The following is a 25429-nucleotide window of genomic DNA, read 5'->3' as shown; positions in this document are numbered from 1 at the left end:
TGACAATAAGTAAGTAAAGCCCTACCCAAAGACATCTACCTTTGATTTAATACAAAATTAAGAATAGGATCCAGCTAACACTAACATTCCATTAATTTCACTTAGAGAGAATTGAGCAGCCTTGAATTCTTTCATTAAACCTAGAAGGATTCAAATTACTTTTACTTTGGGTGATTTGTGCCCTATTTTTCTTTTTCTTTTATCATTATATAAATTTGAATAGCTCTAATGAACAGATTTAAATGGGCAATGCAGGATACCATGTATCTGGAAAGAAGGAAGGAATGAATAAACATTTCTACATAGTTAAAGAAAGACCCAGCCAAAAACCTGGTTAACATTTAAGACAGCTGTAAAAATTATGCTTTTCCATAGGCCTTTGATATGGGGAACCCCAATTAAGTGGACAGCACTGATGGGTTTTTATTGTGACTTTAATTATGTTTTATTATTGTAAAATACCTATAGCCTTTTGAATAGGCAGAATACAAATAATTGCGTAAGTAGATAAATAAACGTACTGAATGTTTATAAAAGCCATTTTTATCAACTGAGGAAATGCTCTATTTATTGTGATAAAATGTGCTCCCTTTTCTTTTATAGAGAGATTAAATTCTGTTTCATATAGAAAATGCCTATTCTTAACTTTTGAGCTCCTCGCAGTCTTATATATTTACTATAATCATTATATTTATTGTATTTAATTGATACAGTAATATTGCACTATCATGCAAATGACTGATAGGCTCAACACTAATTAATTAAAGTTACATTAAAAATACAGAATAAATCAGAAAAAAAATTACTTTGTTTAATTATGTTAATTAGACGTGTTAAGTTTTAATTATTTAATTATTTAATTATCATGCATTAGTCAAAGACTTTAAATTGGTGTTAAACTAAAATGAGTAGTATTGTGCCAGTTATACTGACTAATACCACTTGGTGAATAGGTAATAAAATATCTATATAGATAAATAAAATGTAGTGCCAAACAAATAAAACAAAACAATGAAATGAAATGAAATGAAATGAAATGAAATGAAATGAAATGAAAGATCAGAGTACCAAAAAATTGTAACTCAAGTTGCACAGCTCTTATTCAATTAAATCAAAGAGAAAGTTTGAGAAATTATTTCAAAGGAGAGAAGCATTTCAGATATATTCTTGGGAGTCACTTTAAGTCAGGCGGCATATACATTTAATAATAGTAATAATAATAATAATAATTTGTTGTTGTTGTTATTCCTATGGACAGAATCTGTATTTTGCACTTATTGAGGTGGCCAATATCCTGCCATTCATTGTACAACCCTCTCACCAGACTCCCTGAGTTTCCAAGTTTCAACTAAATTTCCTAAGAAGAAATCAGGAGGGAATTCCTCCTTTGGGACTTTTTCAGAGTGAAAGTTTGAGCAGCTAACATTTGCAAAAGAAAATAACATCAATACTAACACCCTCTTCACTTCCAACTCTAAAGCAAACTGACTCTACCAGAAGAAATTTAGCACGAAGTTTAAAACTGGTTGTTTATCTTTTACAATTAAGCTGAGAACCACCTAACATTGGCTTTAATGGGAGGAGAGTAAATATATATATATGTATATAATCTGTTCAATTGTGTCCGATTCTTGGAGACTGCCTGGACTAGTCCCTGCAGTTTTCTTGACAAGGTTTTTTGAAAGTGGTTTGCCATTGCCTGCTTCCTAGGGCTGAGAGAGAGTGACTGGCCCAAGGTCACCCAGCTGGCTTAAGACGGGACTAGAACTCACAGTCTCCTAGTTTCTAGCCTGATGCCTTAACCACTACACCAAACTGGCTGTCTATTTTAAATATGGAAATATATTAATTTGTACCAGTGTATTGTTAGAGTACATTAATTTGTGTCAGTTTATCATTATAGCATTGTCATACACTACTACAGATCCAGCAGAATCACCAAGTGGGATCACATTATTCACTTGAGATCTCACTCTACTTTGGGTGACGCTTAGATGGTTGAATTGTTTTTAGTTTTCAGATATAAGATGAAAGTTCATTTCTTTCCCTGGCTTTTGCTAGTTTCATTTGGTTGCTCATGCACTCAATCAATCAATCAATCAATCATCCTTCTGACTGATACACACATATTTTTTAAAAAAATCACGATGCTTAATTTTGAGTTTTACCTTTAAGCCTATTTTAAATGACTTCTGAGCACTGTGAATGTTTTAAAGCAGGAAAGTAGATTTTTTAGTATATTTAGTTGCAGCCAGAAGCATACAATGACATCTATTACTTAATACAAATAGGACTAAATGACTAAACCAAATGACTAAAGATGTTGTGATTCATTGTTTGAGATTGGTTTCTTCAATCTCGATGTATGTCACAGTCCTGCCATAGTAAAAAAAAAAAAGTTACTATCAAATACAAATAAAGTTGATCTGGGGTTAATTTCCTACAGCCAATCTCAGTCTTCCTTGTGTACATGTTTCCTACAACTGATATGGTCAGTACCAAGGATTAGCTAAACAGCTGTTATGCTTCATGGCATAAACTTTTTCTTTTTCCTTAGATAGACATCCACTTCATCTGTGCTCTTTCCCTAATATCTTTCCTAATCTATTTCAGAGGTTTTATTGATAGACTTACAGCTATATCTTCTCTTACTTTTAAAAAAAATAATATTGTAGTCTCTTTTCCCATGATTTATATACCAATTCCTATCCCTCCCCCAAAGTCTTTTCCGTATTGCCTACTTTTTTTTTAGCAGTTTTTCCTCACTGAACTTACTTTCTCCTGGCTGTCTAGGAAGATCAAAGTTATGATATAATGCATTAAATATATGAACACCATATTTGTGGCAAGAAAGTAAAATCTTTTCCATTATAATGAAAATGCAAGCATGAGTTCATTCATTCATTTTTTATGTTGATTTTGTCTCAAACTAAATTTATACAGTATTTTTTGAGAGGAACTAAAGACTGGGCTACAGAACTAAACTATTTCCTGTACAAAACAATTGTAAAGTTGGTTATTCAACTGCAGAATGCGCCTCTTATTTCAGTATGACTTTTTACTTCCTGTACTTCCTATAGCAATCAATTTCTAGCTGATGACTTCCCAGTATGACTACAATTTTCTGAGACTGTAAACTGAATGGTTTCTGTGCCAAAATGTTTAAATCCACCTTTAACGTGCAGTTACAGTATTTCATCCAAGCACCCTCTCTCATCTTATTGTCATTGCCCTGTTATTAATTCAGATCATACAGTATTTGTTAACTACTATCCGTTTGATCTGGGAATCCTGAGGTTCTTTCTCTCCTTTCATTGTTATTAAGCAGTAACTATTTTATAAACATGTATCAAGGACAGCAATGGAAAACAATACGAACTCCATTCAGTTGGCTCCTTCTCTACCTGAAATGTCTCCATCTGATCATGTAAGAATTCTGTAACTTTTAAGAAGTGGTACCTGAGTTTACTGTTTTCCTCCTCCCTCTCTATTTCTATTTCTTTTTTATCACTTCTTTTGGATTGGAAACCTCTTTTTTTTTAATTTGTAAGATGCTCAGAGAATGTTTTGGGCAAAAGAATGAGGTAAAAATACTTCAAATAACTGTTCCTCTGTTGATGGTTATGCCCAACATGATCCTGCTCTTTGGAATTTTTATGTTATATTCCAAAGAATATAATAATATAACAATCTGGGAATTGTGATTGGCTTTGTTAGGTCCTCAGTTAGTATTGTTGTTGTTTACTCATTCAGTTGCTTCCGACTCTTCGTGACTTCATGGACCAGCCCACGCCACAGCTTCCTGTCGGTTGTCACCACCCCCAGCTCCCCCAAGGTTGCATCCACCACCTCTAGAATGTCATCCATCCATCTTGTCCTTGGTCTTCTTTTTGCCTTCCACTTTCCCAAGCATCAGCATCTTCTCCTGGGTATCCTGTCTTCTCATTAAGTGGCCAAAGTACTTCAGTTCAGTTAGTATTACAGTACACAATTTCTGTATTTATATATGAAGAACAGATTTCTTCATTAGTACCAGAAATTATAAAAATTCCTCCTCTACAAAATCATTATTTTTGAACTATGGGTATTGTGCATATAGCATGCATTACCTTGACAGCATCATCTTGCAAGATTTTGAACAGTTCAGCTGGGATGCCGTCGTCTCCTGCTGCCTTGTTATTAGCAATGCTTCTTAAGGCCCACTCAACCTCACTCTTCAGGATGTCTGGCTCTAGCTCACTGACCACACCGTCAAAGCTATCCCCGATATTGTTATCCTTCCTATACAGGTCTTCTGTATATTCTTGCCACCTTTTCTTGATCTCTTCTTCTGTTAGTTCCTTGCCATCTTTGTTTTTGATCATACCCATTTTGGCCTGGAATTTACCTCCAATGTTTCTAATTTTCTGGAAGAGGTCTCTTGTCCTTCCTATTGTCTTCTTCCACTTCCACTTCCACTTCCACGCATTGCTTGTTTAAAAATAATTCCTTATCTCTTCTGGCTAGCCTCTGGAATTTTGCATTTAATTGGGCATATCTCCCCCTATCACTGTTGCCTTTTGCTTTCCTTCTTTCTTGGGCTACTTCTAGTGTCTCAGCAGACAGCCATTTTGCCTTCTTGGTTTTCTTTCTTTGGGATGTATTTTGTTGCTGCCTCCTGAACAATGCTGCCAACTTCTGTCCATAGTTCTTCCGGGACCCCATCTACTAAGTCCAGTCCCTTAAATTGATTCTTCACCTCCACTGCATATTCCTTAGGAATATTAGTGAGCTCATATCTAGCTGATCTGTGGGTCTTCCCTAATCTCTTTAGTCTGATCCTGAATTGTGCAATAAGAAGTTCGTGATCTGAACTACAGTCAGCTCCAGGTGTTGTTTTTACCGACTGTACAGATGTCCGCCACCTTTGGCTGCAAAGGATGTAGTCAATCTGATTTCGGTGTTGTCCATCTGGTGAAGTCCATGTATAACGCCATCTCTTAGGTTGTTGGAAATAGCATTATTATATCTCTTTAATGTGGGATTACGCTGGGGTACAGGCCCAGTTTTAATATTATACCGCTATGTTGTGAAAAAGCTCATAATTAAGAGATGACCAGTTTTACTGTCTCTGCATTGGCACATAATGACCAGCTTTGTATACTTTTTTTGCCTTTTCTGGCAAGCTTATACATGGAAGATGCATCACTTCTGTCTTCAGTTTCCATGACAGTTTGTTGCAACAAAAATATCAAAGAGAGCCAGTTTGGCCTAGTGGTTAAGGTTCTGGGCTAGAAACCCAGAGACTGAGAGTTCTAGTCCCACCTTAGGCATGAAAACCAGCTGGGCGACCTTGGGCCAGTCACTCTCTCTCAGCCCAACCCACCTCACAGGGTTGTTATTGTGGGGAAAAGAGGAGGAGGAAGGAGTATTAGGTATGTTCACTGCCTTATTTATAAAAATAATAAAGGCGGAATAATAAATAAATAGTCTTGTGACTCTTAAAAAGCCAATACATTTCCTGCAGCATAATTCTCACAATCCGATTTGTTAGAATTGCATTTGTTAAAATGCAACAATATTCTTTTTGGCATGTCTGGATAGAGTGCCTGAAAAATATTGATTTACTCAATGGATTATTAAATCCAGTCCAGTCAGTCATGTTGGATTAGGATTGGGGAGAGCCAGGTTCAAATCTCTACTAAACCATTAAGATTTTGGGTGTCCTTGGGCCAGCTGCTGTTGTTCAGCATAACCTATCTCATAGGCCTATTGTGAAGAGGGCGGGTGAGTAGGTGAGTGCATGGCAAAAATCCTTTGCATGCCACTTAGAATTCCTTGGAAGAAAAGTAGAATGTATACTAAATAAACCTCTAGGAATCCTGCTTTGTAGGAAAATCTAATTGGAAAACAGGCTGTTCTATTCAAATCCCACTTCCTAGTGGATTGGTAGGGAACTCCTAGCTTGACAAGGCTGAAGTAGGTCGCACATCTTTCTGAAACGTTGACAAGGGACCCTAAGCTTAGTCCAACCCCTTTATCGCCTACGGTTGAGATGTGAAACAAGATTCTGCTCCCTGATATAGGGATATATGGGGGAAGAAAGAGGAGAGGGGGCATGTGGAAAAGTTGAATCCCAGTTTCTCTGAGATACGGGACTGCCAGTTACTTTCTTGGGAAAAGGCCTGAGCCCTAACTTGGAATTCAGCCGAAACCCTTGCGGGTGGATGAAGGCAGATTACGAGGGCCACGTTCCGACGACCAGCTTTGCTTTCCTCCTTCCTTGGAAGGTTTGCTCCGGACAGGTCCGCACAAAGTGAAAGCCTGACCACCAATCCGTCCTCCCATGTTGAGTTAGGAACAGCCCGGTTCAAATCCCCAACAAGAGGCGTTCCGCCCCTTTTCTTGTGGGACCACAAAGTCCCATTCTTTTCTCCACCGAGGGACAGTTCTCGTTCGCTCGCGGAACGGAGAGCGAGCCCTGAACGCGAGACGGTTTTTCGAGCCCTTCCTTTCAGGCAGGGGAAAGGAAAAACAGTCACTTTCTTCTTTCCAGCTCACTCTTTCCTATGGACCTGCCCTACGCGCCGGGCCCTCTCCTGCTCGCTTGCCAGCCCTGGCGCGTCCGGGGCAGGGCAAGTCCCAAGCGCGGCGCGGGTATTCGGGACTGCCCTATGGCGGTCCCAGCGCCGGCCCGAGAGGCTGCGGGGAGAGGCTAACCCAGCCCAGCCCAGCCCAGCCAGAGCAGGTCCCAGGCGCTTTCCCCTCCCCCTCCCTCCTCCCCCACCCCCTGCCTCGGTGCCTGGAACAATAGAGTGCGAGAGGAGCTGGCTCTGGGCTGCGCGCCCTCCCCTTCTCCCTCTCCCCGCCTCTCCTCCCCTTTCCTCCCGCCCGCCCTGAGCCAGAGGCAGAGCAGCCGCCGCCGGAGGAGCCGGTTCCATGCCCCCTGGAGCCTCCTCTTGCCGCTGCCGCCACCTCTTTCTCCTTCTCAGCGCGCAGTCCCGGCATGGACGTTAGGTTTTACCCTTCCGCCCCCACCGCCGTTGGTTCTTTGCCCGGGGCCGACCCCCCTTGCTTGGGCCCCCTGGACTATTACCACTGCAACAAGGTAACGAGGGGCGGAGGGAGAGAGGGACGGGGTCAAGCGCCTGGGCAGGGGTGGAGGATGCGAGCGCCTGAGGATGGTACTGTCTGTACGAAGTCTCGCCCCGCTCCCCCCGTCACCACACCCCCCTTCCGCGAGTCTCTTTCGGGACTGCTGTCCCTTTGCCCCGCGCTGGCGGAGGGGGCGAGGGGTTTGCACTTCGTCGCTTTTGCACTGCCCGGGACTTGTCGCGCCCTCCCAGTCTCGGCAGGGCAAGGAGTTGATTTAATGGCACCCCTGAGCCCGACCTTCCCCGAGCCCTTTGCCCCGCTTGAGACAGGCGGCTTCTCTATATTGGGAAAAGGCGCAGCCTTTGGCAAGCAGGAGCAGGTTCCCGAAATCCTGTGCCCAGGTCGCTTGGTTGCTGGAGGGCCAAACGTAAAGGGGAAGAGAAAGCCAGTTCTCTCAAACCCAGCCCAACCCAACCCAACATTAACGGCGCTGAAAACTTCTTTTCCTCTGGGAGGCTAAGTGTGGAAGGTGGCAAGCGAGCGGCTGCATCCTGCAGGAGGGAATTTCAAAACTGCTTTACTTAACAGCACCAAGACTGCCTGCTTAGGGCTGAAAGGCAGTGGTCTTGCCTTTCCCATCTTGGCAGCAAAAGCGGGGTGTTCAGGGTGGATGCGTGCGGGGGTGGGGGGAGGAGGAGAGGAGGAGGAGGAGGAGGAGGAGGGAGGCAGTTGGTTGTTAGTTGTGCTGTCACTTCAGACCTCGGATCACATCTCTTAGTTTTGGTAAACACTCTTATAGGTGGGAAGGAAAATAAACAACAGCTAAAATCCCAATGGAGAATTTTTAGAAGAAATATGTTGGGGGGAGGTGTAGATTGCCTGGTTTTAAGTGTCTTTCTTCCATGCCTGGCTATGATTCTTGGTGGAAAATATGTAGGCTAAGGGGGAAATACTTTAGGGTGAGTATGTTGTTTTTGTTTTTTCTGAACACATTTCTGTCTTTCTCAAAGCAGTCAGAATATTGGCAAGACTGCAAACCTGGATTTGGTTTTGCATGTTCTGGTTAGAATTTAAAGCATTTGTATGCTCATGTTTAACATTTCCCTAAGTCAGGATTCAGATTCTTGGCTCCTGGTTGTCAGCCTCCTGTGCTGTCTTTTTCCTATCCCCACAACACAATTATTCCTGTTAAATATAACTGAGAGGACAGGTTCATGTATATTTCATAAAATCTACAATACAGCACAAAAACCTTGCTAACCTAGATTTGCCTGTGTGCTACCACAAGCCTTTCACTCTTTTAGTGTGTGTGAGAGAGCAGGAGAAAAAAAAATAACATTCGCCCAGGGATATTTGAGCGTGTAGAGTGCTCTAGGCAATAACCCTTGAGAGGAGAAAGAAGTGAACATAATCAGAGCGTCAATATTTCATATGAGTATCCATTATTTCAGGGTGAGAATTACAGTATTGCAACATTTTAATAAAATAATTCATCTGAAACTCTGGATTATTTAGTTAAACATTAATGTGTTGCTGTTGCTGATAATCAGGTGGTTTCATAAAAGTAATGAAAGTTGTAGAGCTTCAGTACAGGGTTTGTTTTGTTTCTGTGGTATAATGAGTTCTTCAAAATAACATAGGTTTTAGATGCTGATGTCTCCTATCCCCATGAAAATATCTAATTATCCTGAAATGTAAGCTGTACCAACTATGTATCATATATATTAAACAGTTATTTCTGAAACACAAGTATCATATTCTTACTAAAAATGTTAAAAAATTGTTTAACAAAGGATCACTTGCTGACAGAAAGAACAGACTGAACATCTGGGAATTCATGCAATATCAATCTCTGCAGAAAAAGAAATGCCTTGTGAAATTCTTTCTGTATTTTAGGAGTGCAAACACTGTTGATTCCAGATATAATGCCATGACATTTGTGCACCTGATAAGCTGTACTGTAATACAAACCTCTACAATTGTAATTGCTAATAGAAAGAAGAGACAGAATGTGACGCACTGCACAAGAAACTTTGACAATATATAGGCCCCAAGGAAAATGATTCTGGGGGGGAACTAAAATCCCCTCCCACATGTTGGAAATACACTTGTTGCAATTAGCATAAAGGCATTTCCCTTTAATCCACCTTTTAAAGATCACCATTTCCTGTAGTGCTGAAGAGACATACTTCGTGCTGTAAAAGTCTTTGTCAGTTTTTCAGATAAAGCTAAGTTCAAATTTGATTGAAAGGACTCTGGATGAGGTGATGCAAAAAATCATATACAAAATACTGACCGCTGCCACGAGGTGCTGCTGTTGCCACTGTTACCAAGATCTTAAAACAAGAGAGGAAAAAAAATACCAACGAGTAGCTAACAACTACACACACACACACACACACACACACACACACTGCATTATACCATTATTCCACTTCTTTCAAATTTTATTTACATAATGAGAACATGCTAAAAAGTTCTACCACAGCAAACTCCAGTGGACAAAGAAAAAAGAGCTGCAGCTGAAGTAGTAGTCTAAAATCTTTTTTCTTCCTCAGCCTTGCCCTGTGTGCTACAAAGATGTTATCACAGCCTATAAAACAGAGGAAGAGAGCTTCATTCTGAGGGGCTTCATTCCCCCCAGCATAATCTAAGAGATGCTGTTATTGCTGACGGTGGGTGGGCTGGAGCCAAAAATAGATGAATTACCCATTTTCTTTCTGCTACTCTTTTCTCTTCCTCTTCATCTGCAAGACTGCCAAGGGAAAGATGGATGGCTTTTTCATGAGTTCTGAACTGATGACTTGCAGGGGGCTTTCCTCTTGCTTCCACATACTTTGGTTGCTCTATTTTGATTCCCTTGTCCATTTTTTTCTTTTGGCCTTTTCTTCCTACCTGCATGAAATCGAAGGCCACAGGTTGCCTACCTATATTCCTTCAAGATCAGTAGATTGTTCCATGCCAAAGGTCTTGCAATTTGAGAAATCCAGAGAATACAGAAGTGCAGTTTGTTAGGAAAGGAGAGGTGTCCTTGAATAGGAAAATCTGAAGGAATGTTTAGTTGAATGTTAAGAAAAATAAAATAAATTTCAATGGGATCTGAATGAAAAGGGAAAAATGGCTTGTGTTTGTAGTTCCTGACTCTGCCCTTCCTTACGTTGCATTTTAGAATGAATAGGGGCTGTCTTGACTTGCTATAATTAAATGAGAATGCTGGCTTGGAGGAGATGGAGATAGATGAGGCAGGCCTAACAATTCCTTTTTCTTCATATTGCCAGGAGTTCAAACATGAAAAAGACTTAAAACATATATTTTCATGCTCAAAAATTGAAATGATTTTTTTCCTTAAAATGTAAGGCCTCCTTCAAATCAGGCTTGACTCCTAGTGATTTCATATAGTTTTCATGTGATTTTATATAGTTCCAACCATGCTTAGCGTTTGAGCTCAGACAAGGTCAGACACATGGGTTTTTTTTTTCCTTCTAGAAAGTGATTTTTCTTCTTTTGTGGGTGGGTAGAGAGAAATTCTACAGGAGGAAATGTGTGTGGAACACAAGGTATATAAATAGCTGAAGCGGAGGGTATAAGCAGAAATTCTCATTTGTTATACTTAGACTAATTAATACTTCTGATACAATGAGTGAACCAGCTTGTTTTGGAAACTGTGTGTTTCAAGCATCCTAACATTTTAATATAACTGTTTTGCACCCTTATGGAATGTGATATTCTTAACATGAAAATTCTCATTTCGTTTGTGTACCACAACAAGCCATATTTCGTATCAATCCTATAAACTCAGTAGATCATTTTTGACAAGAATTTATTTTTGCTCTCTGAGCACCCAGTATGTAATACTATGGAGTTTAACATTTCTGACCTATGTTACAAGACTCTTATGATGATTACTGGGTTAAGCTGGATAAACGTTGTTCTTGTTACACTGTGAATGTAGACATGCAAATAAGTTCACATGTGAATAGTCTGCAAAAAGGTTTACAAACCTGCTTGTATATATTGATATCTGAAAGAAGAGCTGAACACCCACATGATTTTTTCTAAAGCTTTCTAATGTTACTACACAGAAGTGGTAGTTACTAGTTATAAAACTGTAGGCAAGTTGCTATGTGCCAATACCATTCTTCTACCATTCTATAAATTGTATATACATTTACACGTCCAGAAAGTGGGCAGAAAATTAGAATTTTCTTATTAAAAAATCCCACAATTCTTTATGATGGTAGTAAGAAATTATGCATTAGCTACTCTCAGTGAGTCTCTTTATAGAGCAGAAGGGACCAGTTCTTAGGCCCATCAGATACAGGCTGCAAAAATCTAGACAACCATAGATAGCATCAGAGATATACAGCATACCCTTTATCTGCTGGTCATCTGGATTTTTGTAATCTGCATCTCTCCTCCCTCCCCGCACCTGCAAAAGTTGTCACTGCAAAAAAGCACTCTACTATACAAGATGTTTGTGTGGTAAGGATGTGTAGGCCCAGGAATGATGGTTAATGTCATATCCCTTGTATTTTATTCTTTAATTATTTATTAAGAAAACTTGTAAAAGTAGATTAAAGTCTCTGTTTTTGACTGGATGTAAAATCTGGCTACTTTTCATTATACATGTAGAATGAGGATGTTAATTCTTTATTTTCAAAGGTCACATTATCTAATAAATACGATAATGTGGAAAAAAAACTATATTGAATGGTGTGTAGTAAATGTGTTATTAGTTTAGCTGATATGTTACACACAGGCATACCACAGTATACCACAGTACTAGTCAGGTGTACTATGAAAGTGTGCAGAGCTAGAAGCTTGCATGAGTTTTACTTTATGGGCTACTTGGGTAGACCTTAGTGCCCCAGGACATGTTTTGAGATGTTGGGGGTAGAGTGAAAGAAGGTTTTGGCAGTATATTCCTTTGTGCTGGAAGTTTATACACTGCGGGTAAGAAATATTTTGGATAATTCAATATATTGAAAATAATTGTAATAAAAAAGTATTGCTTTTTTAATTCAATTAATTTGTGCCAATGGAGTACTAAGTAGAGGTGGATAGATTTCCCTGTCCTATCTTGTAAGAGAATTGGCTGTGATTAGTGCTCTGTCCTAGTTGTATTCCAACTGTTATCATAAAGTTTTCTCTAATTTTGAAATGGGTATATACATAGCTTCCTCTTGCTACTGCATTCCGTGTTTCTCAATCTGAGTGTGTTGTCTCTTCATATGCATGAGTGATTTGGTACATTAAAACACAGGAAAAAAATGGCATGGCATTCTGTGCGTAACTTAATTAGCATTTTTGGTAACTTTCATTTTACTCTCTCTTTCAGTTAATCGACAAGTTCTTCATTTAAAGCCTTCTTGGTCTGTTAGCTTTCATCACAAATTCCCAACAATATTACCATGCCTTTGTAGAGGCATTGTACTTTTTCTTTCGTGTACATGCAATAATATGCGTCTGATAATAGTGATAGAGAACTGGCTGAATATTGGGAAATTATTCATTTGGAAGACTGGGTAAAAGGAATGTTGATGTGATTATTTGTATAGCTACAAACAGCAAGATGAAAACATTATTTTAATGCACATATGGAAGAAACAGAAAACTGTGGCTAGAGCAAATTGTGTGTTTCTACTTTCAGAAATCCATGCTGAAAGAATGTTAGAAAACAAAATAATAAATGCCACTAATCAGTGAATTCAGAGGGGGTGATTTTTCATTGCATCTGTGTTATCAACTTCCTAAAAAGGGAAATCCTAAGGGCTCAAAACTTGTAATGTGCTCCTTATATTGTAAAACATGTACTGTAGGTATACACAGTTTATATATAAAGGGACTTTATCAAACCAATCTTTTAAATAATTGTTACTGAAAGCTTCTAATAATTGTTTTTCCTTGCTTTTCTTAATATCAGTTCTAAAATTAACATTTTCCTGTTATCAAAAAGGATTTACTCACTGTTGTTCAAGTAGATGGTAAATGTTATCAACACTTGTTGTACATTTGGTTTTTTTTTAATCAGAACTCACCAGAAAATTAGTTTTGCCCTATCTGTGTAAAGTAGGGTCAATGTAATGAATAATTTTTTTATGGAATGTTTTCTTTGGAGTTTTACTTGCACCGTAAATTGCAGTGTTAAACACTTGCCACCTCCAGACAATATTTTATCACTTGGGCATGCTGGGAAACAAAATGCTTCTTTTTCTTCTTTTCTTTTCTTTTTTTAAAAAATCACCCCTTCTTTAGCTAGCTCTGTTTTAACTTAATTTTTTTTCCTCACCAATATTTCAGGGAAAATAGTATAGAATTGTAAAGTTTTAATTTGAGGTCCTCATTTGGGGTGTAATTTTTAGTATTGTTAAGTGGGATAAAAACTTGTCATTAAAATTCTTTACATTCTAGAATGGCCTGAGTCACTTGATGCACCATTTCTGTTTCCAGCAGCATAAGCTTTGATGATGTGTTCATTCCATCTGCATAATAGAAAGTGTTTGAAGCTCTCTTTTGCCAAAGGCTTTATTAAATCAGGGATTCAGAACTAAATAATGAATACTTATTCATTCATAGAAAATGTTGTTCTAGCTTTATGTGTGGAAGAGTCTTTATTCTAGTTACTTTTAGAATTAAAAAAAAAAGATGTTTTGAACACTATGGTAGACATGGCTGCCATGGCACGTTCTCATTAATTCTGTTAAAAGGATGATGCATTTAAAGTTGCTCATACATTTAAATGAATCGGAAGAAAGGATGGGAAAATTTACATTTATATAAATAGCATAAAACATGTGTGCTATTTAAACAAAGTACGTGTACGGCTCTATTACATGTTCTGTTACTTTTAGTGCAGGGATAAAAACAATTTATTTAGCTTTGTGGGCCTATAATGCATTTGAAAGCTAAGATTAATCTGGGTATTTTGGATTTATGTAAGCAACATAACCTACATATTTTTGTCTCGATTTTAGTGGATGATGAAATTTGTGGACATGTTCCACTTGCACAGTCCTGCTTATAGAATATAGTAATGCAATTTTATTATTCTCAAATATAAAAATCTATATTGGCTTTTGAAGAATCTTGATAATGGGGCTAAAAAAATGAAAACATAAATAATAAAATTAGTATATTCACTAAATATTTATTTCTGGTACTATTTCTGTAGTCATGAGGTCTAAACATATTTAAACATAACTTCATTCTTCCAAGTGCTTTTGGGCTAGATATCTGCAACTCAGAAGCCACAAACGTTCAATTCTTGATGTTGTTTAAAGCTGAAACCTCTACACTGCTGTTGGAGATATTAATCCTTATTTCAGCTTATGTTGCGTACATCAAAACACCTCTTTTTCCTTTTGAGAAGCACTGCTGAGGAACAAAACCTTTTGCTCTTCATGTATAAAAAGTATGACACTGAGTTGGTTATAAAACTCAAGAGCATACACATGGTTTCTTTTCATTTAGGGGAATGTTACAGAAGTATGGAAGACTCTTTTGACCCATACTGCCTTCTTTTTTGCACTATTTATTTTTATTAACCTTCATGTATTTTTACAGACTCATCTATGTAGGATCTAGATCTCATGCTTATTCAACCAGTGCTTTTATTATGTGCTTGTATTAATCTGCATAAAATGTGTGCAGAAACCATTTTGAATTCAGGTTATTCTAACAGTAGCATTTTATTGTGAACTCACTGGGAGGGCTAATGTGCATTCAATGAGTTTTTCTTGCCATTTGCCTTTTGTATTCATCTTCCAACAAATAAAGCTCCAAATGTTTGTTTTTACTAGAATTTGGATTATGTTGTACAGCATAAATGAAGCATTTAATTGTATTTTTCTAAGCATTCTGCATTAAAGATTTTTCTGCTAATGTTGTTTTTCTAGAATGTTTTTCAATGATGAATAGTTTGTTTCCAGTTTTTTTCCCCCAAGGCTTTTGCTATATTTATTTATTTGTCTATGCAGTTTCAATTCCTAAAGAGTGTCAAAAGTGATATGAGCTCTGGGTATTGTATCATGTCATAGGCTACCTAGAGATTTAATTTTCAGTTTGATAGCAGAATACAACTTTTAATGCAACAAACTGAGGCCAGATTTGTTTCTTTTGAAGAACGTACTCCAAGTTATAAAGGGCCTCTATTTTCCATCATCTCTGAACTCTCTCAAATTTCCACATGGTAATAGCCCCTCTCACTATGTAAATCAATGGTGTTATAAATAATTATCTAGAGGAACATCAACTTCCAAGCAATTAACTAGAGGTAAAATCTCCTTCCAGTTGAGCTTGATTCCTAGTGGTTTCATGGACAGTTTTTGTATTTTTCTTGGCAAAAACATGGAAGTGGTTTGCCATTGCCTTTTTCAGTGTCAGGCTTTATTCATGCACCACACATATGTAGTACATTAAATGTTTAAATATGGCTAAGCCATTGGCTTATCTTGATGTCATATGGCCAGGCTACCTCTATTCTGATGCTCTGAACTTGGAAAAGGATCTCATGCACATGAGGAAATACTTATGCATAGAATGCCTTTTCATTATGTTCTTCATGTTTATAATACAGAGCTAACCCCATTCTCATTTCAGAGTAATACACAAATAAGGCCTAATTTGTAATGAAATGGTGTGTTTTTTTCGAGCCACTACTGATAGATATTATCATCAAGATATTCAACATTCTCCAGCTATGCTGATTTTGCAAGAATTTGGAAAAAATTATCACAGAATTCTAAATCCAAAAGATCAGCTCTTGTCCAAATGTAAGATGGACAGAATGTGAAAAATCTGATTTTATTTATTTGATTTCTATGCCCCCCCCAACAGCAATTCTGGGTGGCTGACATGTGGTTAGAGTCATAAAAAACGAAGGGATCAAAAAGAAAGGACAGCAAATACCAAAAGAAAGTAAATGAGACCAACCACAGCAAATGAATCCTTTCATTTCCCAGACAGGTTCATCCCATGCTCTAGCCCAGTGTTTGGAGGTAAAGCCAACTTTTCAGGGCCTTATGGAAGGCCAGTAGGGTCAGGGCCATCCGAATCTCTGGGGAAATGTTGCTCCATAGGGCAGGCACTGTGACAGAGAAGGCATTCATTTCTTTTTTTTTTTCTTTGTTGATTATCTTACTTAATAGTGTTTCCGTGTAGATTTTTAACAAAGAATCTTTACAGTCTGCATGGTTTAACAGTCTTTTCATGGTGTTCAAACATTAATGATTTACAGACTGCTCTAAGGATTGTATATTATATTATTATCATTACTACTACTGCTTCTGCTGTTGAAGCAACTAGTAAATGCAGCACTTGCCATGCATGAAAGACTAGCCAATATGTCAATATGTGTTGTCCTTTCTGGATAATTGCACAGAAAAAGATGGCTACCCCATATACTGATGAGAACATCTGTTTTCCCATAAAATGTATGGGGTAGATTTCTATTGACAATAGAAAAATAAAGGGGTATGGGAAACATGTACTATCCTTTGAGTATTTTGCTTAGCACTATCATGCTGCTTAGTAGACTATTTTCATATATTTATAAGTATCCAAGACGTCTGACCGCCTGCTGTTTACATTTGTAGTACAGTTTGTGTGAAATTTGAATACTGTACTATTATTGGGGCACATTAAGCAATAGGTAGGTTTGTAGCACCAGTAATCATCAAGAAATATCTGTAACAACTGCTAGTTTCTGAGATAGCAAGTGAGAAGAAAAATTGGTTCTCTGCATAATTTGCATAACATTTTTCTTCATCATTCTTTCCTTCTCTGTTAGAAGAAACAGACAGTTGTGCAAATGTATTCCTATGTTACTAAGTCATGTTCTTTCCATCATCTTAGAATCAAGTAGCCTTTAAAATGAAACCTTCAGGTGGAAGAAATGATCAATGGAAAGGATTGTAAGAAAAGAGCAGAAGGACTGACTTGGCTAACTTAACTAAATTGTGGCTGAAATGGGAGATGGACTGGATGACCTATAAATGTCCCTTTCAACTTTCACATTCTGTAGTTTTCATCACATTATACCATTGCCTGAGAAATATTTTTCTTCAAAGGGAAGACCAGTTCTACTCTGTGATTCTGTTTCAGTTATCAATAAAAATATAAAGATGCTCTCAAGATCTTGACTCCTGGTTGTTTGCCATTGTATTTTCCAGGATGTTTTTAAGCTATCCAGTTCACCTTCTGCCTTGGAAGTCCCTGGTAGGAACTTGGAACTCAGGTGGCTTCTTGACTTCTAATTATAGCATGATCACAAGAACTTGGGACCATAAAAGTGCTGTATATGAAACAAAATCTTTTTTATGCTCCTCAAAAATAGTTTTTTTCTTTTTAAAGATGTTTTTTAATTATAAAGTGGATCATGCCTTTTCCCCAGAAAACCACATTGCATAGTCCTTCACCCACCTTTCTGTCTGCTCCCACTCTATTCCCTCTGAGCATGCTCACTTCTCACTGAGCTGTATTAAGTGATCTTTCCTCTCCCTACCACATTTTTTCCTAAACAGTGACTAGATGTAGAAAAAAGGGCTACTCTTTTCATTTCCTCTGAATAAATACTGTGTATGGCAAATCCAGTACTGTATTTTTTTACCTCAAGGTGCCAAACTGTACTTGCCCAAATTAATTATTTTGCATTGCTGTTCAAGATGCTGGAAGTCCTGTCCTAATTTGAACCTGATATTTCTTCTTGGCCATAGGTTTTTTCATTTTAAAGGGGGAGATAGACAGACAGAATAAAAAAATGCATTTGAAAAGAAAAGTGATGTCAGGAAAGATACAGAAAAACAGAAAAAGAACCTGTGTAATGTCATAGTTAAGGTGTTGGTCTCATCCTGAGAAGTCCCAGGTTCAAGTCTACCATTAGCCATTGAAGCCCCCTGGGTAAGTTAGGGCCAGACATACAGTCAGGCCCAACCTACCTCATAGGGTAATTGTTGGGTGGAAATGTGAGGAAGGAGCACTATGTATGCTGCCTTAAGCTCCCAAAGGAAAATTGGGATATAAATCTAACAAACAAATCTATACGTCTTGCTTTAGGTCCCTCTTGAGATTGAATAATGAATTCAACAAAGTGTGTTTCAAAACTTTGTTTGTGTTTTCTGCCATCTGATCAAAATCAGGCATGCCTCAAGACTATATGCTGTAGAATAGTTGCCCAAGTAAGTGAGCTTTTAGGTAGGTAGGTAGGTAGGTAGGTAGGTAGGTAGGTAGGAAAATAAGTACATGCAAAAAGGTTCTCTTTAGCAGCTGCTATCTTTTCAAGTACTGTATATAAGAAGGCAAGATTACTCTGCCAGGATGAAAGTATACTGGTTTTAATCTAATAGTGCTATAGAAATTTGTTTTCTTGTTTATCTGTTTGTAACACTCATGTGTAATTTTGGTAAAATGTTGTTTTTGAGAAACTGTCATGATTATTCTGCCAGAATATGTGTGTCTGTGTGTGTGTGTGTGTGCTTCTATGTGAACTGCTGAGAGTAATTTTTTTATTGTGATGACATAGAAATATATTTAATAAATAAATAAAACATTTTCCCTGGGTGAAATAATACGATAATGAAGATAGTGTAAAGTTTTTAACATGGTCAGTGACTTTTTCATTTTTACTCTGGAATTGAGTGATCTCATATGGTATAGATTTCCTTCAGTATCCAGGAGATCTTCATTTGTAGCCCTGTTATTTACATGGTAAGGTACCTAAAACGAGAGATGTGGGCTAAATTTTCCATTTCAGGCAGGTTTGGTAATATATACTGTTTAAACCTTGTAAAATAGGCAAGATGTAATGTTTTTCACACAAAATAATGTAGACCAAATACTTGCACAGGTTATAGGTATTGAAATGACAGTGCTAATTAGAATCATACTTATTTCCATAGGAACATTTTCAGATTCCCAATTTTCTGGAAATCCCACATCTCTTCTAGAAAAAGTAGAAATGATTATAATCAATATCTTCGATGGCTATTTGTTCAGAGAAAGAAGAAAGCTCAGCTGGTTATCTTTGCTGGTTTAAACATTTGGGAAAATGAAGGCTTTTTAAAAATAGATATCTATCTATTTACCTGCCTACCTACTTACTGAGCAGGTTATGGATACTGGAAAGATTCAAAAAAGCTTCCAGCTGCCATTTGAAGAGGGAAGAAAAAAAGTACTATTATTCTGCCATCTATACAGTATATTAATTAGGAGAAGAATGAAAAAAGTAAACTTCGAGCAATGGCAATGCATGATAATACGTCATTTTTGTTTAAAGGATCAAATCATATCAGTGCATACACAAATACATTGTCAAAATAAATCAGTTTTGTTACTAGTCAGTGAAACAGTCATGTTGCCATTGAATCCTAACCTAATCTTGCTCTGGCAGTGCATAACAGTGATACTTGCTTTTGAATCTGACATTCTTTGAAACAAAGGCAAGATAGACTGGGTGCCAGTGAAGCTGAAGCTGCAGTTTCACTAGATGGTACAAGTTTTTATGGTAGGGAGGAGAAAATCTTCAGTTTACTTTAAGACAGCAGCATCTAACACTGCATTTTCTATTAATTTAATTGACATCCTGTGTTCTTACTTCAAGGTGGCAAATTAATTGTGGGAGACCATCTGTTTGAAAATTGGGTATGTATACCATTGCTTGGCAATGTATCATGTACTGGCTTTGCGCTATCCAATTTAAATCAGATGGTAATGTTGGCCTTCTGAGAATTATTATCAATCAATATTTCATTTTAGTAATGGGCTCTTAGGAGGAAAAGAAGTATAATCTTCACAGCTGCTTCAAGCCTACAACTTTAAAAAAATCTTTGTCATCTTAATGTCTGGATTTGGCTTCCTTTCAGAGAAGACGGTCAGTAGGTTCATGAATAACACTAAGACTCTTTTCTAAATATTTGTCTTTATTTGAAAGCAAGGGCTCTGTTGCTTACTGATTTGATTAACTGTGGCTGCTGCATGCTTAGAAGAACTCTGTACTGGCCAGTACTTCGTCCACTGATAAGTGGTTATTTCTGATTTTCTTCTAACTCGAACTTTGGACATAGACTCAGTCATGTTGACCCATTGATTTCACTTGCTCTATTCTAAAGAGTGATGTTTTCCCTGGATTTATCTTTGAACATACAATTTGGGTTCCTTTCAATATTTCTGTTCAGTAGGAAGAGCTGTTAATTTGAAAGAGAGAGAGAAAGGGAGATGGGCTGTCAGATATTGCTGTATTGTAGCTTTCATCATCTTTCTCCATTGGTCTTGCTGGCTAAGACTGATGAGAGATAGAACCTTCCCTAGTCTCCAATTCTCTAAGGCCTTTGCCATATTGGCTATGAATTCTGGGAACTGTAGTCTTTATATATCTGGAGGGAAACTAATTTGGGAATCCTGATATATGGCATCTGAAAGTACATTTAAATGGATATGTGAAACCAATGTAAAAAGATGGGATTAAGCCTAGTGGAAAATGTGGTAGTCTTCATTCTGAGGTAAAGTAATTGCATAACTTATGAGATAGTGTTTGCTCTGGGATCTCACTTTTGAGTGAGTTCTCAAACATTTCATTTGAAGACGCTCTTTTATACACAAATCAGAGAAATAACATTTGACCAACGAAACAAAAGCCATAAGTCATATATGGTATACCAATTTGTTTTGGTTATGATTAATCTTGTGTTTCCAGTTTCTTTCAGGAACTGCTGTTAGCTATTAATTGAAATACAAACTTTGGAAAGGCATAGCTGGTTCAACTGCTATTCAGGATGAAAAAGTGTTTTAAGGATTCAGATCTGTATTTGGGATTTGGGCTCACTGTTCTCAACACAATCTGTCTCACGGGGCTGTTGTGATGAAAATGGAGTGGGAAGAAAGAAATACAGTTTCTTTTCAGAGTTCCTCAGAGGAAGAATGGAAAGAAAATGTAATAGATATTAAAGAAACATTTTTTGTGGATGTCACATTTGTGAAGAAAGAACTCAAGGCCTTTGGTGCCATTTGACATGGTAGCCAGCTCTATTTTAAAGGCTCACTTTTCTTTCTTAAAAGCTGACTGAAAGAATGTGATTTTTTTTTTCAAAATTACATATTCTTACAGTACAGGGAACTGTTTTGCATGGGGATTTTGTAATTTTTAATATGACCTTGTTTTGAAGAAAATAAGAAACTATGTTGGAATGATTTGTCAGTGACCCAGGCTGCCCAAGGCCTTGGATACAAGGGGAAGGAGTTGAATTTCACTGCTTGTTCCTTTGTCAGTTACTTTATACTGATGCAGATCTAAATCTAGATCTTCTCTTCAACCAAAGTTCTCCTTTGCACTTATTCTCTTAATTTCTCACTTTCCTTGAAAGGAAGTCGTACATAAGAGACAATTGTATGGGCTTCTTTTGTATTACTTCTGAAGCTTCGGAAGAGACTAAAAACATTAAAATTATATTCACTGTAATCAGGTACAACCTGCTGTATATACCTTGTCCTTATATCTCCCAGTCGTCCCATAATCAGTCTAGTAGTATCCTAAATTTCCATTAGTATTTTTATTTTATAAGATAAAATTTAGCTTAAAAATCTTATATTATTTTATAACATAAACTTTGATTTTTACAAAGCTCCATAGTTTAAAACTGACAGGCTGGTGTAGGCTTTTAATATGCTGCTGTTCTATACTCTTTGGGGCTATACATCTGTTAATTTGATTGGAAGTTGGTTTTGCTGGACTAAGTCTAGTTATATTTTCTTTTCTGCAATTTGTAATATGTCTAGTTATCTGAAAATTGTGTGAAATTACAAGTGCTGAAATCTGGAATTAAAGTTGATTGCATCAACTTTTGTGGAACTTACTCCTTCCTCTTCTTATCTTTCCCACAACAACAATCCTATGAGGTGAGTTGGGCTGAGAGAGAGTGATTGGTCCAAAGTCATCCAGGCAGTGACTATATTTATAACTAATATAACAATTATATACATTTATTGATTACTGGTATTATTTATGATTTTATTGAATTTTAAATTGTTTTTATTGTGAACTGCCCAGGGTCTCCCTGTGGGGGAGATGGGTGGTGATAAAATATGATAAATAAATAAATAAATTATACCTTCCTTGCTAATATTAATAATATTAGACAAAAAAATGAATTTCTGCACTAGGGAATCTGCTTTTAATGCACTTGGGCAGGGGAGGAGTCTTCTTATTTGAGTGGATAACTAGTTATTTACTGAAAATGTAAAACTTCATCAGATTAAATTCCTGGAATGGATAGTTTAATGTTAGGATTACCATCAAGGTGTTCCTCTAGAGTAAAGTGGAAAATGTTGTCCTCTCTTTTTATTTTTCTTATTCCTTCCCATCTCTCTTAGTAACAGGAGGTAGTACATTATATTACCTCAATGGCTTGGTTGATGTATTTTTATGCGTACCTAAAATTATCCAGGTATGTCTGAAAGGAAATAAGCAGTTTTCCTGGATATCATGCTACCTACCTTCTTGTATGTGCAGCCCTCTCAGTCACTTCAACAGTAGATAAAACTTTGGCAATGGGCTTTATAATTTTAACCATGGAGAGTCAAGGCTTTTTAGGACAAAATTGTTCTTGCATTTCTGTGTGTATTACATTTTTGTCTCTTCCTATTACTGTTTAAGGAGTTTTTGGAAAATACTGTGAAACATCAATTTAATGGACCAGTTTGGGGGAAGAAGGTCTGCTACTTCCAAATCTCTGTTAAATTGCAAATTATGTCATTCATAGTTATTTACGTTGCTACTAGGCTGCAGTTTCCTTTCAAACGTGTGTATTGAGTTACTGAGTGAGATGGGGAAGAAACAAGAACAAGAAAAATAAAAAGAGGGCACATTTTCCACTTGATCATAAAGATCAGTCTTGGTGCTAATCCTAAGAAGCAAACTACATCATTCACATCAAATTATATCATTTGCAATTGGCTGTAAGTTATGTAAAATTAAAGCTAATTTATCTACCTTGTCTGATTGCACTGGACATGTCTGTTATTTCAGGAGGGTATTCTGATGAAAATTTGGTTTATTGCATCAAAAAGTCTGTTAAATGCAGGTCTGTTAAACTGAAGTTTCATTGTATTTTAAATTGTGAAATGACCTTGCTGTCCTAAAATAGGATTAAAAACATCTTATTTCAGGCTGGTTTCATAGGCAAATGAAAAGCAAACAAAATCCACAGTAGGATTTGGCCCATTTATTTGGCGCAATAACCTAAAAATATTATTGAATCATCTCATGGTAGCAAATAGTTAAGGGTCAAGTTAAACATTATTCGGTGCTTTCAGTTCCATGCATGGGGTAGCCCATATCCTCCCTCCCTCCCTCCCAAACAAAGCTATGGATGACTGTGCTGTGGAATTTTGATCCTTTAATTAGAAGGAAAGCAACTATCTTCAGGTTATCTTAAAATAGTTAGAAAGCAGAAATGAATCATGAAACAACCATGTAAATGCATTTTGATCTTGATTTTTAAAGATGACAATATGTTGGCTTTCCTGTTAGAATCCTGTGTGGTTGGTGCTGGACCAGTACTTTCCCCAGCAGATTATTTACTGCCTTTATCAATAATCTTTCAATTAGAATTGCCCAGAGTGACATACAAAATATAGGATTAGAGTTTTTTAAATTCAAATGTTTAAAATCATACATCAGTTTAGTAAAATGTAGAGATGAAATTAGTTCTTAATATAATAAAAATAGATTTATTAAGTGGAGAAAGAGCCTACATTTGAATTTCTATATTATTTATATCAATTTTTTAAAAAATGTTCAGCAAAGTGGGAAGCTGAAGTTACACACACACACACACACACCCCCCAACCCACAGAACTATTTTGGCCTGATTTCCATTTGTACAGTGTAAGCTATCATCAGAATGTAAACAACTGCAATGCATAATCTAATAAACCTGAACTGTAGCATTGCTGCCTGGAGATTGTTTTGCATCTACAGAGTTGTTCAAAACATTGATATCACTGAACAGGCTAACAAGCAGAAAATAAAAACAAAACAGATAATTCATGATGTTACAGTTATATTGCAGAAAGTGGCACACTAAAATTATCTTCCCCAACCCAGTGTCCTCCAGATAGAATTCTGGAATTCCCATCCACCAGAAGCTGGGAATTGTGGGAGCTGAAATCTCAACAAGTCTGGTTTTCATCAGGGTGGGGAAGGCTGGACCAGTAGGTTCAAATCTAATTTTCACAAACTCTAATCTAATCTTTGCAGATCTGTCTTTGCAAAAGACAGGCTTGTATTATATTTCTCTTTTGTCCCCATAATTTTATCTGTCATCTTGTCTCCTCTCATCCAACAGTTGATGGGTAGAAGCAAATTTCATTTCCCCACAGCATAACTCCTTTGTTTGTAAAAGGAGAGAGAAAACTCAGAGTTCTAGTTGGATGGCCCTAAAAACCATTCTACTCAGGAAAGAGGCTCTGTTTTTGATGGATAGAGTGGACTGGATACAGTAAGTCTCAAAATGTGTATCAGTTGCTTACCTATTTTCAAGCCTCTGGGCTATATGCAAATGATGCATGTGATATGCAAAAGAATCCTTTATATTCTTTTCTGCATATAATATAAAACAGTCTTAAAATCTTAGAGGCAGATAAACCATTTTTTAAAAATCTGTGGAAAATTTCAAATAATTTACTTTTTGTGTATGCTGGTCTATGACCGAAATAAAATTGATTGATTGATTTACTTTTTGCTGAATTTTATAACCCTAGTACAAGAACATGTATTTGAATACTTGCTTTTGTGTCATGATGCATATATGTGAATGTATTGTGCCACTCTTAAGAAGATCAGTTGTTTACAACATTTCAGTGTTAAATTAAAAAATTTGAAGTATCGTGTCTACAGGCAAAGCAACTTGAAACCCTAAATACCTTTTCAATCATATCTCTTATTTCTTGAAGTATTTAGTTCACAGATGACTCATCACTTGCAGAACTCTGACACTGGGTATCATAATATTGTGATATTAAGCTGCAGAAACCCACTGCATTATCAACATACCTCTGTAGAATGGAGGAGGCAGCAGCTGGGCATAAAAAAACCCAAGGCTTCAGTATGACAGAACTAAAATTGGAGTTGGCAATTACCACATGCATGATTCACAGTATTGTGAAGTGAAGCTACTATATAAATCAGCCACAGTAATCATAGGGTTTAAAATTAGTCTGTTACTATTAACTCTGCTAGCGTTGGCATATGCTGAAGCCACTATAAAAAGTGAATGGTGTAGAATGTTTGAAATACAGGTTTAAAATAAATTACTTAAGCAACCCCCAGCAGGAGGTCTTAGGTTCTCACAGGGGGAGAGTTTTG

At 37.1% G+C, this 25429-nt stretch overlaps 1 protein-coding gene across 3 annotated transcripts in view; it reads left to right on the top strand.

Annotated features, from left to right (window-relative positions):
• Window positions 1–6871: 6871 nt before the first annotated feature.
• TOX2 (TOX high mobility group box family member 2) overlaps window positions 6872–25429 on the top strand; it is a 259168-nt gene continuing 240610 nt past the window's right edge. For 2 of the 3 annotated variants that reach the window (XM_063297236.1, XM_063297234.1), the window contains exon 1: window positions 6872–7087. In XM_063297236.1, coding sequence (XP_063153306.1) covers window positions 6986–7087 — 102 coding nt within the window. In that variant the 5' untranslated portion in view covers window positions 6872–6985. Of the gene's footprint in view, window positions 7088–19669; window positions 19711–25429 lie in introns of all 3 variants that reach the window. The other variant, XM_063297235.1, reaches the window with a different exon arrangement.

Source organism: Candoia aspera, chromosome 3 (genome assembly GCF_035149785.1).
Source record: "Candoia aspera isolate rCanAsp1 chromosome 3, rCanAsp1.hap2, whole genome shotgun sequence".
Taxonomy (NCBI): Eukaryota; Metazoa; Chordata; class Lepidosauria; order Squamata; family Boidae; genus Candoia; species Candoia aspera.
Note: the sequence above shows the minus strand (reverse complement) of the source record. Positions and strands in the feature narration are given on the sequence as shown.